Below are 18,014 nucleotides of genomic sequence, written 5' to 3'. Positions count from 1 at the left end.
GATTTCAAGAATGATTCTTCCACGAACAAAATAATTTTTTAAGGTGGAGTCCCTGCCCTATGTTTCCCTATGTCTCTGCACCACACCTGCCACTGCTGCACTAAACCAGGTGGCAGTGTGCTCTTCTTCTTTGCCAGACATTCTGCCGGTCAACACTTTTTTAGCCAAAGTGTGTTCTTTTTTTTTTTCTTTTCTTTCTGCCTGTCCCGTTTGGTTCTTTTGCCATCAGAATTATTGTCTAAAGGCAAAGAAAGATGCCCAACAGATTTACTTTACCAAATTGACTATCCCAGCCTTGCCGTAATGGTCCATTTGATTCATCTTTTATTGTTTATTTTATTTATTTCTTTATTTCTTTATTTTATTTTCACTTGCTAGATACGGGACAGACTTGAATGAGGAAAAGAAAAGGGAGAAAGGAAGAGGGGGGGAAACAGTGGAGAAGAGGGACGGGGATAAAGGGCAAAAAAACCCCAAAAACCAACTAAATAAGCAGACAAAAAAAACCAAAAAACCAAAAAAGAATACATATATCAATCACCTGGATCACCTGTTGAGAAAGAAAAAAGAAAACAAGCAGAAGAAAACGAGAGCAATACAATAAACAACATCACAATGATATATGGGAATATAACAGTAAATACTAAATATTAAACATTATTGTGCGGCACATAAGATCGACAGCACACAGTGTGCTTTGAGGTAGGAGCCAAAAAGGGTGTCGTGTGCACCCGTGTGTACACCTGTGAGCATGGACACGTTTGTTTTTAAAAGGTTCCTTCATGTAATGATCTGCTAGAGGGTGTGTGTGTGTGGGGGGGGGGGGGGGGGCACAGCTCCGTCCTACAGGGCATGAAGCAGGTATGGAGGAGATCAAGACTCCAGACATCCAGAGGCCCCCAGAACACAAGAGACCAAGGAAGACCAACAGAGGGGCAGCCGCGCCACTGTCCCAGAAAGAGCTGAGGAGAGTCCCAGATGAGGGGTCACTCAGCAGCCGCGGAGCAGAAGCCAGGGGGAGTTGCAGTGACGTGCCCGTGAGCTCCGCCGGCAGCCAGCTGTGCCTGAGTGACTGAGCCCCAGGCCGAGAGGCCGGGGGCACCCCACCTCCGAAGTGGCCCGAGCGATCCCCAAGATCCAGGCCCCGATAAGCGGCCGCCAAGGAGTGAGCCGGTGTGTACCTGGACGCCCATCCCCAGACACTAAGAACCACCAACGCACCGATGTCTGAGGGAGTCCACCATTGGCAGGGGAAGTGGTGGTGGGTGGAGATAGGCCTCCAAACCTTGGAGGGCCTGAGATGTCCCCAGAGAGGTGGTGTCTGATACCCAACCTGACATATAGACACAGACAAACAGGCACACACAGATACAAACATCCATTCCCACCCTCATGCTCTCATATGCACTTACTCCACACTCAACCAACGTGGAGACAGACATAAAGAGACGCTGTATACACAATCACACTCCCCAAGCGTACTCTAAGAACTGGGTCTAGGTACCCTTGCCCCTGGAGGGGGAAAATGCACCCAGACCCAGGTGGTGTTACCCTTTTTCCCTGCGGTGGGGAGAGGCAGACCGCCCCGACTCCGCAGCAGCAGGGAGGCCCCACATTCCGGACCCCAGTCGGATGGCCAACTCCTCCTCCTGCCCCCCCGCTCCAGCAGGTCGCAGAGAACGGGGGTGAGAGAAGACTCCAAAACCTCCCTCTGCCCGCTCATATGTAGTGTTGATGCATGTGTGTTCTAAGGTGCATTTAAAACCCAGGAGGGCATGGAGCTACCTGCCAGAGAGCAGCAGGTAAACGCATAGTCCCTCCTGATAGCCCTAAATTCTCTACGTGTATTTAAAATTGAGAGGTGGGCAACGACGCCAGGGGTGAGGTGCACACCCTGATGGTCTTTTGGAGTCCGTCTAGCGTGCCCACCCCCAAGATCCTATATGTATGTGTTATGAGAGTGTGAGTAATGTGAATGTCTAAGTTGTTAGATAAAATTGTGGCACAAGAAGCCAGAAGGGGACAGAGGGGGGGATGCCTCCCCTGCACCAAGGTGATACACCTTTACCCCAAGGCCCTGCATGTGTGGGTGATTGTGGTGGAGCAGGAAGAGGGAGGCAGCCGGAGATGGGGAGGGAAGGAAGGTGTTAAGGAATATATTCTAAAACACTTCTTCAGTAAAGACTCAGAGAAAAGAAACACACAGAACGTCTCTGAGACTCGCACCTGAGAAACTGCCCCGGTCTTTATTTTATACTTCATTGGGTGTGTGTGTGTGTGTGTGTGGGGGGGGGGGGGGGGGGGGGGGGGGGTCAGAGTGTGGCCCCATAAAATCTTCCCTAAACCTGCTGGTCTCAAAGTCCAGCCAAAAGGCACTTGGACTAAAACAAGCATAGCTACGTTAATCCTACCGTAAAACAATAAGACAAGGTACGAACTCTCCCATGCTCCCAGGATGTGGGGGTGAACCAAGCCTGCTAAAAATCACACATCCTGTCACTACACAATTGATTATATGCCTCTAAGTATACATGGTTGAATATTTTCTAATACAAATAACTACATGCAGTATTCTACCATATGCAAACTTATATCACTAAAAGATTATACTGACTACTAAATACAATTTTCCCTTGACAGAAGGGAGGGGCAAAATGTGTTCAAATAAATAAAATGCATGGTTTACATCAGGAATGTCAAATTCATTTTACATCGCAGGCCAGCTTTGATCTCAAGTGGGCTGCACCTCTTAAACTCGCTGTTCATGCCAATGTAAAGAAGTTTAAATGCACATTTAATCCCTCAGATATTTTTAATAAGAAAACAGAAGGGCATCTTCAACAGTATGTCTAAATTATTCCAGTGATAAGACAAACATTGCCGTCAACATTACTCTTTGGGCTGAAATTGTAAGAAATACATTTGTAAAATGACAGAAAAAGCACATCAGACTGTCCCGCAATTAAAAACAGAAGGGTTGTTTTTTTTTCATTTGTAGAAAATTGTCTTTTTTTCTACTAAATGTTTCTGTGGACCTACTGCTGTGCTCTCCCTCTGGCCACTTCCTCTGGGAAGTTTAGTTTAGAGCTTTGTTTGTTAGTAGTTTCGTCTCTGTGTATCATACAGTAGTGCTTCCAAGCTGTGCTGGAAGTCTGACATATATAAATCTACAAAATAACAATCAGAGGTATATTATTTGTAATTTGTAATTATTCTAGACTAGTGTATAAAAATTATTACCACAATTAGATGAAAAATAGATGATTAGATGATAAAGTAATCATATGATAAAATGTAGCTGTTAAAATTGTCAGTTATGTGTATTTGCTCTGACCTTTAATGAAGGTGCTAAATGGGAACCTACTTGAGCTGGTGATAACTATTTTTAGCTAGTTGAAATCAGTCTTTAATGATGGTTAAGTTTGATTGATTGGAATCTCTCAAGCTCTCAGATCATTTTTCTAAGACCCCCCATGCCTGCTTTATAAGTATGGGGCGCCGTTTGTAAAGTGAAACATGCTGAAATTAACGGCAACATTTTTCCACATTTAGCTCAAAACAAGTCATTTTTTACAACATTTAGTAAAATATTAGTAACTTTTCATATTTAAAACAGAATTTTAAATGTTAAATCTAAATGTTAAATGTTAAATCTAAATATTATATTAACATCTAAATGGTAAATGGTAAATCTAAATATTATATTTAAATCTATATCTAAATGTTAAATCTAAATGCTAAATGTTAAATGTTAAATCTAAATGTTTAGGCTAACATGCAAATTTATTGCACTGATCAGCGGAAATACCAAAATAAAAGCTTTCCGAAAACCTCCGGTGCAAAAGTGTGCCGGTAGTGGTCAGACACGTTCTCACTCCCAAAGCGTAATAATTTTCGCTAGGTGACAAATTGTCAACATTTTATGCTTTCGGGTACCCAACACGTTCCTAAATTACGGCATCGGAAAAAGGAGAGCACATGAGAACCGTTTGGACTCAATCTACACATGTTCGTTCATTTTCTAAAAATCGCTTTGGAAAACACTATTTTACGTCATTTAACTGCTAGTAAAGTTATAGTTAGGGATAAGTTTGGTTTAGGGCTGGAACACATGGCTGGAACGTCTATTATGGTGGGACCGTCATTCCACTGGAATTCAGCCATAACCAGACCATGAGAAAGCACGTCCGGCGATTTAGCTGAAAACATCGGAAGATCCGTTTTGTCGGCCATCCAAAGGTTCAGCAGTAGTGCACTCTTAGCAGCTGCAGTCTCCACTTCACAATCGCTGCAGCGCATGTCCAGCAAAATCGCTGGACATGTTCGTAGGCAAGAAGTGAAGCAGCTCATGGCGGGGAGAAGTGAGGGGGGGAGCAGACACAATTTTGCACCGGAGGTTTTCGGGAAGCTTTTATTTCGGTATTTCCGTTGATCCGTACAATAAATTTGCATATTAGCCTAAACATTTAGGTTTAACATTTAACATTTAGCATTTAGATTTAACATTTAGATTTAGATTTAGATTTAGATTTAACATTTAACATTTAGATTTAAATATAATATTTAGATTTAACATTTAACATTTAGATTTAAATATAATGTTTAGATTTAACATTTAACATTTAGATTGAATATTTAACATTTAGATTTAACATTTCAAATTCTGTTTTAAATATGAAAAGTTACTAATATTTTACTAAATGTTGTAAAAAATGACTTGTTTTGAGCTAAATGTGGAAAAATGTTGCCGTTAATTTCAGCATGTTTCACTTTACAAACGGCACCCCATATATAAGTACATCATGTGAATGAGACTGATGCAGGCCTCAACTGGACTGGTTGATGGTGAACGTGCGTCCCGTCCTGAAGTAGTTCTCTATTTCCTCCAGCGAGCGCTTGCGAGTCTCTGGGATGCACACAGCATTGAAGAGCAGAGAGACGACGCACACCACCGTGAAAAGCAGGTAGGGCGCATACAGGCCGTACGTGTCCACTAAGTGTGTGAAGCCGTGCGTGAGCCCGAAGGCCGTCAGCCAGCTGATGGTGACACACACACCAGAAGCTTTACCCCTGGCAGCCAGTGGAAGCACCTCTGACATTAGCAGCCATGTGATTGGGCCCCATCCCATGGCGTATCCTAGGAGACAACCAACAATGTGATAATAAAGCTAACAGCCCACATTAAAGAAGATGACATCATGAGACAATGAAAGCAGCAGACGCCCTTTGTCAGGCACAGTCACAGCACAGAGACAGCATATTTTAGGATGTTCAGACTGGGACATTTCTTTAAGGTGTGATTAACGACGTCTGAAAACAAAACCCCTGAAGGGAAGAAGCACGCTAATGTTGCAGCATGCTAATGCTACAACATGTAAATCATTGGGGGTTTTCTCAGCTGAGCAGGTGTGACAACATATTTGTCCATCATATTTTTATGAGGATATAATGTTGACACGTCATAGTCTGTTAATGAGGCTCCAACAGCGAAATATAACAGAGCTGATGATTTAACACCTCTGATGTAATTTACACAAAGCACATGCCTGACAGGTTACTAAGTTTCTCCTCTACAACCCATAAAAGTATACATGTGTTTGTTTAAATGCTAACTTAATTGTTTATGGCGTTTGTTACCAAACAGTAATCTCTGCTGCTGAAAAATAAAGCTGATGCTTAAGTGTCAAAACCTGCAGTTCCTTAAATCACCACTTGAGGCTGACACTAGAAAAACAACGACCTAAAAACCCCAAACTGCTCAAGTCCATCTTTGATATACAGTCATTGGCGCCGCCATAGCAAATTCAACCATATTGGCAGAACAGATTTTCAGGTACTTTCACTGTATAATCTTACAGATAATATGACTTTCTGCATGGTCGAGTTTTTAACACTGATAAGCAGTCTACGTCTGTGTGACGCACTCAAATACTTTATGGATGCAGCTTCCCCCTTGGCACCTCTCACTACCACGTCACTGACTGCCAGAAACAAATAATTAAATATCTGTTGCTTTCAGAACTCACCAAATATAAACACCACGGTACAAATGATCGGCAAGACGCTCCCTGCAGTTTGGGCATTGCTCATAAAAGTGCTTCCAAAGTCATTGTGGGAGGTGTAGTCCGGAGCGGTGTGGTTTGGAGGAGCAGGGCCAGGAGGGCAAGGTGTGGTGTGAGAAACCATGGTGAGAGTCAGAGAGGACAAAAACATCAGCATGCTCGATGTGTACAGCAGAGCCTTGCGTCCTGCTTTGTCCATCAGAAAAGCTGCCACGGCAATAGAGCCGAGGCGCACCAAACCCACGATGGCAGCATCATACCTGGCAGATACAGAAACACAGATATGGAGTTTAAAGACGAACTTGATGTGTTTCGTGATTATTCTTGAGTTTCAAAGTCAATTTAAATGATTAATTAGATGTATCATTTGTGTTATTATCATTAAAGCACAAAAGGCTAAAAACAATAAAATCCACATGGGAAATAAACCACCAACCTGGGTGGCAGGGGGACATTGCTCTTTTTAAAGATGGGCTCCAGGTAAACCAGGATTGGTGTGATGCCTGTCATCTGCTGCAGGAAACGCATCCCCACTGAGATCAGGATTGGCTTGTAGTAGGTTGGTGTTCCCAGCTGAGACCATGTGATTTTGGGCTGTGTGTCGATGCTGTGCTGCATTAATGGAGTTACAACAAATGTGTTAATGTCTATGAACCCTGTAGGATGTATACTGAGGTGTCTCATATTCATCTCCAATGAAACCCAGTAAATCAACTGCTTGCCTATTTACCTGTATGGCAAGGAGCTCAGTCTGGACGTCATACTGATTTCCCCTGAGCCAGCGGAGCACCCTCTCAGCATGCTGCTGCCGGCCCATTGAGAGGAGCCTTCTGGGGGAGGAGGGCATGAACGCCAGCAGCACAACCATCAACACAGCTGGCACCTCGCCTGCCACAGCCAGCCACCTCCATGGCACCACCAGACCTGTCCATTGTATACAAAAAAAAAGAGAGGCAGTTTCTTTTTTAAAACATCACAACACGGTTTTATATGAGAATACCATTAAAAGCAAGAAAAGTAAGATGCACAACCAATTTTAGCAAAGACAGCTAACTATGTATAAAGCTGGCATGACTGGGTATGCACCAGCACTGGTTTGTTCCTACCAAGAGCGTAGAGCGCCAGGGCCCCAATTACAGCTGTGATCTGAGGGCAGGAGCCAAGAGCTCCTCTCACTTTTTGGTGGGAGATCTCTGAGATGTAAACCTGCAAACACGCATAATATCACAGTTGCATAAAGTCAACTAGTACAAATTCAGAGAGTAAGTCAAAAGATGCCAGTAGTGTCTCCAAAAAGCAACTCAACTACACTGAGATGACTCACAAAGACGGTACAAGCACACCTGCTAAATAAGTTATTCAGCATAAAAGGAATTCTGGAATTCATGTAAAGTTCACATGTAATTTGTGTTACGTAAAATGTAAAATATTCAGTGAAATTTACTTGACTGATATACATTCAGTTTATATCAAGTGCATAAAGTTTAAGTGTTTAATTAAATATGTAAGAGAAGAGAAGAGGCGCTTACCATTATAATAGTTACATCTAGTTTCTTTAGCATGTGGAAATTCTCAAAGTTGTTTTAGCTCATGCATCCATGCTCTGTGGGTCTAGGTGAGATTCAGTACTCCATTTTTTTTAACTTAACAATATTTCCAGCTTTACAGGACACTAGATTTTTCCTTCCTGACAAACCTGTTTGCTCTGATGATGCAAATTTACTTTAAGCTCACTTGTCTTTTCAGTTCTGCACTTGTCATAAAAGTAACCAATGGTGTAGCTTATCCCATTAATGAGGGACATGTTAGACAAACTATGTTCATGCTTTCTCACACATGATTTATTCATTTTAGTGACTGTCTATCTAGTTTTAATGCAGTGTTTTTAAAACTGGATGAATTAACTGCAATCTCTTAATACTTTTCTGGGAACACTGAACACTTTTGTCAACATTTTTATAGGATGCTGTAGTCAGGTATCCATATACGTATTAGGGACTCAGAGAATACAAAAAATTATAATAACCATGGTTACCTACAGGAATGGATGCTGCAGTCATCCCTGCGGCAACGCCAGTTAGGAAACGGCCGACCTGGAGCATGGACAAGTTTATAGCTCCTCCCATCAGCATGTACCTGAGACACACATACACAGTTTATTCATTCAAAATAAATAATCTAGGGATATAGAGTATATTTGGGGAGTGCGACTGTCTGTGCAGTGTCTATTTGTGTCTGTCTACACGTTGGGTGAGTGCCGAGTATTTGGTTGTGCATATGGGGTGGGAATGCACGTCTGTGTCCGCGTGTGCCTGTTCGTCTGTGTCTATATGTCAGGTTGGATCTTAGACTCAACCTCTCTGGGTACATCTCAGGCCCTCTAAAGTACGGAGGCCTATCTCCCCTCACCACACTCCCTGCCGGTGGCTGATGCCCCAGACGTTGGTGTGTTGGTGGTCCTTGTCGTCTGGGGCTGGGCGCTCATGTATGTACCGGCTCACTCCTGGTGGCCGATTGGCGGGGCCGGGCGCCTGTGGCCCGGCTGGGCTCCTTCCGGGGGGTGGGATGCCCTCAGGCCTCTGGCCTCTGGGCCTGAAGCTCGGTCCTCTCTGGCACAGCTGGCTGCCGGCAGAGCCCGCAGGCACGCCACTGCAACCCCCTCTGGCCTCTGCTCCGTAGCTGCGGGGTGACCTCTCCTTTGGGGCTCTACTCAGCTCTTCCCAGGAGGGTGGCGCGGTTCCCCCCCCCCTTTGGTGGTCCTCCTCGGGTCCTTGTACTCTGGAGCCTCTGGATATCTGGGGCCTGGATCTCCTCCATACCTGCTTCATACTCTGGTGGACGGGGCTGTGGCTCCCCACACTCCCTAGCAGATCGTTACATGGAGAAACCGTCGGAATACAAGCATGCTGATCCACACAGGTGTGCACACAGGTGTACACACGGGTGTTCACAGACTCGGACTACACCTTTCTGGGCTGCTGCCTCAAAGCACATTGTGCGCTGTCTATCTTGCGTGCTGCACAATATCATTTATTATTTAGTATCTACTGTTATCTACTGCTAGCTAGTTTATTGTGATGGTGCTGGTTTTATTATGTTGCTCTTTGTTGTTTGCTTTCTCTTCTGTTTTTTTTCTCCATACAGGTGATCCAGGTGTTTTGTTTGTTTTGTTTTGTTTTGTTTTGTTTTGTTTTGTTTTGTTTTGTTTTGTTTTGTTTTGTTTTGTTTTGTTTTGTTTTGTTTTGTTTTGTTTCTTTCTTCCCCCCCCCCTTCTCACTGTCTCTTCTCCCCTTTGGTTTTCTTTCTCTCCCTCTCTTTCTTTCATTCTTTCTCCCTGTCCTATCCCCCAGTCATGTCTGTCCCGTTTGTAGCAACTGAAAAAAAATTAAAATTCATACTTATAATAAAAGTCAATCAAATGGACCAATATGGCAAGGCCATGATGATCCACTTGGTAAAATAAATCCGCTTGGCATCTTTCTTGGCCTTAAGACAACAATTCTGATGGCTAAAGATCCAAACAGGACACAAATAAATAAATAAATAAATAAATAAATAAATAAATAAATAGTCTACAGTGTAATATTCATGAAACACATCACCAGGTGCAACTTTGCAGACCTAAGCAGTGCTGCCAAGACAAGAAGATTACTCCTGGCAATCCTTCCAAATAAGCCATCATTTTTCAGCCCTGCTCATTTAACATGCTGACTGAGGCCTGTCTGAGGTTTAGCTCTTGGGTTTTTTGCAGTTTCTCTGAGCAGTGGAGTTAATCTGCTGAGACATTCACTCCTGGGATGGTTGTGGCATTGTGTTCTTCTTCTTCTGCTTTCATAGAGGTGTTCCAATCTTTCATCTCCGTAATATTAACCACCTTCGTCCCTCACTCACACCACACAGTACCACCGTACTTGTCAATGCTCTTGTCACATCTCGTCTGGGTTACTGTAATTCTCTTCTCTATGGTCTACCTCATAAATCCCTCCATAAATTGCAGTTAGTTCAAAATACAGCTGCTCGTATTATTTTCAGAACTAGATCCACTGAACATATAACACCTGTTCTTAAACAGCTCCATTGGCTCCCAGTTCATCCCAGTTTAGTGCATTATGTGCTTTCAGTGGTATTTTAGGTTTTTAAATGTTTATTAAAGTTTGGATGTCATAGCATCAAAGTACAGAATTTAGAAATAAATGATCTACTTACACAATATTACCAATGTTATAATATATGCTATAATCTTCCTCTTGTTCTGCTGTCATACTATTTATATTTTATTCCTGCACAGTTTGTGTGGAGCACTCACAATTTTGTTGTATGTGTACTATGATAACAGAGCATTTCTATTTTTTCTATTCTGTTCTATGCAAATCTGTCTGTTAAAAGTGTTAAAGAGGGCTTCATGTTGTGTATGCTGTGACTGAGACCAACCCGAGAGTTGTGGGCAACGCCGACATCATAATACTCAGCTTTCGTCCAATCATGTCATTGAGCAGTATGGCCCCTAGCCCCCCGGCTGCAGCACCTAGGGAGTAGATAGATCCGAACCAGGCGGCCTGCTCGGTGTTCATCCTGAGCCGAGGGTCGGCGTCGGGACTCTGGAAATATGGCAGCACGGGAGATGGGTAGACAAGGGAGTAACCAGAGTTGAAGTTCCCCAGGACCGCTGCAAATGCGGCCAGGTACAGTCCAGAGTTTTTAATCTAAGACAAAGAGGTGTGGACACGTTCAAACACAAGATCAACTGCACATATATAGTTGAAACTGATCTGGATGTTCAGTGAATCAATGATAGGTGTGGAAGTGTCTGAGAGGTTTGTCATCCCAAATAAATTAAAAATCAGCATGTTGTCCAGAGAGTAGATATAAAGGGGGGGGGGATTATATATAATAATAAAAATAATATAATATTAATATAAATAATAATGAATAATGAAAAATATATCTAATATTTAAAAACTATATTTGTTTGGTTGATGTTTTGAGTTTCAAAGATAAATGAAGGATGAGATTATTGCCTGCATGACTGGTGACAGTTCTTCTATTGACAGTAGAATAACTAGAAAGCAGTATTGTGGAAACTATTTTAGATTGAGCGTCTCACAAAATACAGATGGAAGGAGTTTAGGTATAGGAAAACAAACCTATGTGAAGCAGTTTGGTTAATTAAAAGTCACATACCAGTAAGAGTTGCAACTCAGCTGGATTTTTGGGAAGAAAAGTGACCACATGAAACAAAAGGGTTGAAAAGCAGAAAATGAAAGCTTTGGTATTCAGTTATCATCAATCAGGCCCCTGCCATACAAAAATGGGACACTGAGCCAAACCCATCTTTCTACACTTGCATTTGTGCACCTGCTCTATTCAAGTGTGCGATCATGTTTGCATGACTTTGAAGGAGCAGGGACCATGATGAGAGATTTTTTAATTTTGTGATTTGTAGCTTCATTTAAAGGAAGAAGAGGTTGTGAATTGGAGCCAACACACAGAGAGAGATTGAAGCCATATGTGTAAAAGGAATGTGGTGACATCCGGTTTTAAACAGACAGACTGGTGCTCCCCCTCTCTTTCTGTCCTTTTATGGAAAATCTCTGCATTTCTATACATACTACCTCCTTTGTCAACAGGCAAGCTAACGGTCTCTTTCTCCTTTTATGGAAATGTTTTTGCCAATCCTACTTCCTTGAAAACTTGCTTAAGTATAAATAAAGAATGTTTTGGATGCCCTGGGCGGTCTTTTTCCTCTGGCTCATATCTGTCCTGCACACGTTGCTGCAGGATGGATCGGGCGATGAGGGGGAGTCGTCCATGTGTGCACATGTATAAGATATCTTGAGTCTGAGTTCTTTTGCCTTCAACAATTCTCTCTTCACAGACCATGACAGAAAAGGGAGGTGGGAAGTGATGAGTTAACTTACAGAAGAGAAGTCACGCACAGATTTGTGTATTTTCTGTATTTAAATGTGCAAAAATAGCAAAAAGTAATCAAACCAGTTGAACTTAGTTAACGAAAGTTCTGTGGTGTTTTCCAGAAGTGGAGGGAAAAAATTCAAAACAAGAAACTCTGGATTCACCTTGAAATATTCTCGAGTAATCAGTTAAGAAAGTGACATAAAGCAAGTTGTCTGGAGTTCACAAGCTTCTTGACTTCTGTTTCATTTTCCTGTTGAGGTCATCCTAAAATGCAACACTGCAGTCAGACAAACAAAGCTATGAGCGGTTTGCTTGGAATGGAGAAATCAACATTTCGGCAATGAGCAAATCAAAGTCAGAGGATGGGATGTTTGTGTTGCTCATTGAAAGTTAAATCAGTATAGTAACAGGTGGGATTTCTTTCACTCAGGCCAAGTTTTCATTTATCATCAGAGTTTTGAATCACACTGTAAAATAAATCATGCTTTTTATTTTTCACACATGTCAACTTTACCGTCAAACAAAGAAAGATTTGGACTGTTAACCGTCAGGCTGCAGATAGACATCTCCATTCAGCTGCTGCACTGAACGGTTAGTTTATTCACATAATTTGCATAAACTCAGAGTTTAAAACAGCTCGACACCCACACTATAAACACAGCTTAAAAATACTGTCTGTCTGAAATGAGAAATGAGTTAGACCATAAACAAAGTGATGTAGACATGATCTTATTTCTGCATTAAATCTTTTAAGCTTATAGGATTTCAAATGACAATCAGTGAGCTCAGACCTGGGATGTTGATTGTCTTGGCAGCAGTGGAGTCACTTCATCCATCTTTGCTTTATGGGAGGTTTTTATAACTGGACTCAAGATTCTGACCGTTGATGATCCTCCACACGAAAGAAACTGAAGTTGTTGTTTAAAAGAAAAAAAAAACAGATACAAAAATCCGCAAAAGCACCGTGTGATAAAACGTTATCACAGTGTGCCTAAATACACTGCCCAGCTTTCAACAAAGGACTTAAAAAAACAACAAAACAAACCTAAAAGGAGACGAAAAGGGCTGAATAAAAGTACAGCCAAGTCTGTTTAAAAAAGAGTACGGCACAGCATCTAGTCTGATCAAAGCATTATCTCGATCTTCTGGTGGCCAATGAGCCCGTGTAGGGCTTTCCAGGGTGAGACAATGAAATGACAAAGGCACTGACGCTGCATGTGGGACTTGTGGGAGGTCAGAATGAAAGCGAAAGTAAAACCTCTGTTTGCACTAGACTTTCACATGTGGAAAACAGTGTAACTTTTGATGGAACACTTCACTTTAACATGAGCGTGTATTTAAAGTAGCATATTGGCATCAATGCAATGAGATTCTCCATGTTTAGCACTGCGGATTAAAGCTGCAGTGTTGCAACTGAGTCATAAGAATTAAAGCAGAAGGGAGGGCTCTGCAAAAGGATTCCTGGATTGGGTCATTTGCACAAAAAGCAGAAGATGAAGAGAACCAGATCCCCCCAGGCAGAATCAAGGGGAAGAAGAAAGTACAAGCTGCTTCTCCCTCAGCCCACACATCATGAGTTTTACAGCCACATACACAGACAAGTTCACACATAAAAGCCTGCGAACTTACTTCAGTTAACCAAAATATGTTTTTATGAGAATATATTTTGAGATTGCTGTGTTTTGAGGAAGTTCATGAAAGCTTTTAATAAATCTAAACTTCATATCCAAAGCTGAATGACCATTTCCAGCACTTTAAATAAAAATAAATGTGCTTTTATAATAACACACTTAATAAATATTGTGTATCCGATTATTGCGGGCACTTCATTTCTCTTTTGTGTTTATTAATTTGTATTTGACAGTGAAAGAGGGAGAAAGACAGAAGCAGAGCACCCGCTGAAGCCATCTGCATTTCCTCCCAGCTCCCCAGTGATTTTGTGGAAAGTGTTGTTTTCACATAGTGTGTTTCAAGACCAACCCTTTTCAGCTATGTCGTTCTCTTCTCCTTCAACTACACATTCCCAGACAAAGACTGACAGCTTGCATCTATCCTTGCTCCACTGCCCAGCACCATGTGCAGCTTCGTGGTGGGCATCTGGATGCAGGTCCTGGTTTACACGCTTCTGCTGCAGCTTCAGACTGTAAAGGTGCAGGGATTTGATCCAGTTTCCCAGAAACTCCAACGACTTAATGAGCAGGTCAGTCCCTTATTACCTATATTGCAAATAATATACAGTAGTACTTATTGTAGTATCATAAACTCACATTTTTACTTGCCTTTGCATGCATGCGGCTTATTTTAAATGACTTTTTATGTGCTAGTTATATCCTATGCTAACTCAAATCCATCCCTGTTCACTAGTCACAAAAGCTGTGGTACTACCATTTCAATATGGCCACAAATGTTCTTGTTTTCAAAGAATCAGGGCTGTTCTGAAGGTAAAGGAGCTGGGCCCATAGGGAGGTCTCCACACAATCTGAAAATCATCATAATTTTCAGCTGATCCAAAAAAGTTTGGTTTGAAATATAGGACTATAGCCATATGACCAAAAATAAATCAAAATCAAAATAACACCTCACTTGTGAAATGTTCTTCCATGTTAGTTTTGGCATTTCTTTCATTGCAGCATCAAAAAGCATCATCGCGGAATTTGACATTTTTGTACAGGAATGACTCAGCATCACAGCAACAGTCACCTCAAGGTGCTTTACTGTATAGTGCAAGGTAAAGACCCTAAAATAACTCAGATGACCACTTATGTGCAAGAACTTGGCAACAGCGGGAAGGAAAAACTCACCTTTAAGAAAGAAACAGAACCAGGCTCAGGACCGAGCAGCAATCTGCTGCGAGTAGTTGGGGGTGAATGTTGTTGAATAAATGCACGAGAGGGTTAAAAAAGAAACACAAACATTTGCTTTTTATTAGTTTGTTTACTTTTTATGTGACACTATCAGATTAAAGTTGAATATCTGTTTCGCAATACTGTTTCTCTTCTGCTGTCATACATGTTATTAGTCATGCTGTAAAAGCACTGAAATCATGGAAAATCTCTTGCAGCACCCGATGATCAGTTGTCACGACCATGTGACACGTGTTTTTCAGTATTTACTGGAGATTTTCAGTATTTTCCTGACCTTGAGGTCAGAGAGCAAACATCTGCAGGAAGACTCATGAAAACGTTTTTTTCCCTGATAGTTCCAACAGTTCCAGGCTTTGACTCGAGCCCGTTTGAACATGCTGGCCCTGAACCAGAACAGGAGTTCCTTGCAGGCGCTAAAGCGGCGTGTTCAAGGCCTGAACGACCATTACCACCATGTATCACAGGACCTGGAACACCTAAAGCAAAGCACAACACAGGAGATAGAGGATCTCAGGTCAGAGCAACCAGGGGTAAATGTTCTGTTCTCGGAGACTGGAAGGGCTGCACTGAGAAGTAATATTAGTTTTGAACTGTAATTTCTCAGGTCATTCAGCTATTTACATGCCATACATGATAAAATGTAGCAGTTCATCCTTAGTCTGATGCTAAAAGCTGGATTTGAGAAGCAAGAACACAAGAATACCTAATCAAATATTTTCTCACACTGTCACCACAGGGAGACAAACAGGAAGCTTGAGAAGAAGAATAAGCGGCTGATGGGTCGCCTGACTTCAATGGAAAGAAAGTTAAGGGAGAACTGCCACCAGACTGAAAAAATGACAGCCGATCCTGATCAGGACTTCTTCGACCTCACTCTAGAGCTCCGAAGTCAAGAGGAGAGACTGGCTGCTCTTCAAATCCAGCGTGATGAGTTGCTGATTGGACTAAAAGGGTTGCTGGAATCCCTGAAAAACCAGGCAACACGTTTGGTCCAACTCGAGGGCCGGCTCAGTGAAGTCCTAGACGGGAATGGAAGGCAGAAGATGGGAGAGCCTGTTAGCTCCAACATCACACCTCAGGAATACAATGAACCATGCAGAAGAGGTCAGACAAATAGAGGAGGAAAGCGTAGAAGGATTCTGGAAGGACATATCCAACCCAGAGTGCAAGAAAGCAGCCAAATCCAGACGGACACTGATCATGAAACTAAGCCAGACCAACTCCATGCAGCAAGGCAGCCTAAACATTCAAAAGCTCAGATGCCAGAGTCTTATCTACAAATACAAGTCCAAAAGGAAAATCCTAAAACACATCCAGACCCTTCGCAGCCCCAGGTCCAGATCCAAACTTGGGCACAGACACAGCCCTATCCTTCCCAGCATCAGCATCAGCTAACTCTCCCCAGCATCAACACCACCCACCAGGCTCTGTCTCAATTGCAGGGCCAGACTGATCCCCAAGTACAGCAACCATCCCATTCCCATTCACATCCTGAGGAAACCCCACATTTACAAGACCCCGAACAGCATTCTAGGATGCTGCCCCGTGTTCCAAACCATTATACACCAGAAGACATACAGAACAGGACCAGTCCGGAGGCTCTTCGGCCTTATAAGCCAAGTGTTAGTGGATGGGATGAAGGAGAGGAGGACAAAAGGCACACGATGATTCATAACTTTCTGCAAATTCCTCTCAAGCACAAGATCCCAGCACAGCCAATTCCTAAGAGGGATGCAACCAGTAAGTAAAGTATCTACTCAGATACTGAAAAAGTCAAAGAAAGAAACATTTCAAAATTGTATCATGTTATCATCGAGTGAAAAGCATCACATTTACTGTTTATAGATTTGCGTAAACCCTCTTTTATCTTTCATGTACTGCCTCTCATGCAACTGTTTTTGCTGTTTAGCTCAGTTTGATGTTGCATTCATACAACATTTTAGCTTTTCCATGCACTGTTCAGTTTGTTCATGTGTATGTGTTGGCACCATGTTTAGATGAATTCGAATGCGTCTTCTTTCTCTGTCTGCAGTTTGTAACGTGGACTCCATGGTGCTGTTCCCCTCGGCCTCAGCAGAAAACTATGTCACCTTCTCCCTGAGTCTACCAGCTCTTCTTGAACTCTCTCTGTGCCTGTGGCTTCGTGTGGAGACACCACATATTGGCACGCTGCTCTCCTATGCCACCGATGACAGTGACAATCAGTTAGTTCTTTACGGACATAGGTCCTCGTCTTCGTCTACACCCTTTTCTGTTTCTTCTCCATCCTCACCTTCTTCCTCACCCTCTCTGGACTTTGTCATTAGAGACCCCGTGTATCGTCGTCTCCAGGTGTCACCGCTTCTGGACACTCACTGGCATCATGTCTGTGTCCTTTGGTCCTCTATCCACGGTCGATTCTGGCACTACAATGACCACCTCCTCGCCTCCTCAGGCTCTGACTTCAGGAAGGGCTGGGAGGTTCCCGGAGGTGGATCTGTGGTGCTGGGACAGGAGCAGGACTCTGTTGGTGGAGGGTTTGATCCTGCAGAGGGTTTTGCTGGGCAAATGGCTGGGTTCAGGTTATGGAACCGGGTGCTTAGCCCATCAGAGGTAGAAGGAGTAGTGGCAGGAAGAGGTGTGCCCAGAGGAGTGGTGCTTGGCATGGAGGATATAAAGGAGGTGCATGGGGCGGTGCATCATGTGGCCTGTGATTGTTTAGAGTACTGTGGCTGATAATCTAATCAAGGAAAAAAGCAGTGATCATTTAAGCAATTCCTTTTCTGTTTTTGTGCAAAGGTTATGTTTGTGAATGTAAACACTACCGTGCTATCAGTTTCTACTTTAACTACAGCACTTATAAAAGTATTATTATTCGTGGACTCTGTACGTAGCTGGAGAACGCCAGAATCCACTCTAATAATCATAGCTACACAAATATAAAGGATGCTTTGATAAAGATTTCAAAGTATTCTTACTGAAACAAACTATAATATAATTATAATGTTAAAACTACTTTCAAAACTAGCGTTGTAATAGCGAGTGTCGCAAACTAACTAAGAGACTGTAACTAAGTTTATATGCCTACTCACGCCTCCTGCCTTTGCTGTGTTACTCTAAAATTAAAATCTATACACAGTATGATACATGCTACACATATAATTATTACTTATTACTATTTACCTTGTTTCTTGCC

At 42.5% G+C, this 18,014-nt stretch overlaps 2 protein-coding genes across 3 annotated transcripts; one reads left to right on the top strand and one right to left on the bottom strand.

Annotated features, from left to right (window-relative positions):
- Nucleotides 1-4,731: 4,731 nt before the first annotated feature.
- slc2a6 (solute carrier family 2 member 6) lies at nucleotides 4,732-13,141 on the bottom strand. Of its 2 annotated transcripts, XM_086290569.1 has the most exons (9): nucleotides 12,767-13,141; nucleotides 12,137-12,252; nucleotides 10,494-10,765; nucleotides 8,102-8,198; nucleotides 7,169-7,268; nucleotides 6,793-6,986; nucleotides 6,499-6,674; nucleotides 6,027-6,322; nucleotides 4,732-5,137 (listed from the first exon to the last, which is right to left on the bottom strand). In XM_086290569.1, exons 3-9 carry the CDS (start codon nucleotides 10,631-10,633, stop codon nucleotides 4,827-4,829), a joined length of 1,314 nt encoding a protein of 437 aa, XP_086146695.1. In that variant the 5' UTR covers nucleotides 10,634-10,765; nucleotides 12,137-12,252; nucleotides 12,767-13,141; the 3' UTR covers nucleotides 4,732-4,826. The 2 variants fall into 2 exon arrangements, with proteins under 2 accessions (XP_086146695.1, XP_086146694.1); XM_086290568.1 differs by lacking the exon at nucleotides 12,137-12,252.
- A 908-nt stretch (nucleotides 13,142-14,049) lies between these two features.
- Nucleotides 14,050-17,701, top strand: ptx4 (pentraxin 4, long). Its single transcript, XM_086290567.1, has 4 exons — nucleotides 14,050-14,175; nucleotides 15,175-15,353; nucleotides 15,576-16,579; nucleotides 16,872-17,701. Exons 1-4 carry the CDS (start codon nucleotides 14,050-14,052, stop codon nucleotides 17,552-17,554), a joined length of 1,992 nt encoding a protein of 663 aa, XP_086146693.1. The 3' UTR covers nucleotides 17,555-17,701.
- The last annotated feature ends 313 nt before the right edge of the window (nucleotides 17,702-18,014 follow it).

Source organism: Aulonocara sp. 'chitande type north' Nkhata Bay, linkage group LG4, assembly GCF_057382095.1.
Source record: "Aulonocara sp. 'chitande type north' Nkhata Bay isolate Kocher_YH1m ecotype deep benthic linkage group LG4, A_spYH_male_GT1.1, whole genome shotgun sequence".
Taxonomy (NCBI): domain Eukaryota; kingdom Metazoa; phylum Chordata; class Actinopteri; order Cichliformes; family Cichlidae; genus Aulonocara; species Aulonocara sp. 'chitande type north' Nkhata Bay.
The sequence above is the reverse complement of the archived record's forward strand: the minus strand, read 5'-3'. Positions and strand labels throughout refer to the sequence as shown.

Bases quoted from the DNA above. Each gene is read 5' to 3' on its own strand.
- ptx4 (XM_086290567.1), top strand. From the start codon at position 14,050: ATGTGCAGCTTCGTGGTGGGCATCTGGATGCAGGTCCTGGTTTACACG. The intron at 15,354-15,575 runs GTCAGAGCAACC...CTGTCACCACAG, and splicing joins CAGGAGATAGAGGATCTCAG to GGAGACAAACAGGAAGCTTG. The intron at 16,580-16,871 runs GTAAGTAAAGTA...CTCTGTCTGCAG, and splicing joins TCCTAAGAGGGATGCAACCA to TTTGTAACGTGGACTCCATG.
- slc2a6 (XM_086290568.1), bottom strand. From the start codon at position 12,811: ATGGATGAAGTGACTCCACTGCTGCCAAGACAATCAACATCCCAG. The intron at 8,199-10,493 runs GTTGGTCTCAGT...TGTGTGTCTCAG, and splicing joins GCGTTGCCCACAACTCTCGG to GTACATGCTGATGGGAGGAG. The intron at 6,987-7,168 runs GTAGGAACAAAC...TACAATGGACAG, and splicing joins CCTGGCGCTCTACGCTCTTG to GTCTGGTGGTGCCATGGAGG.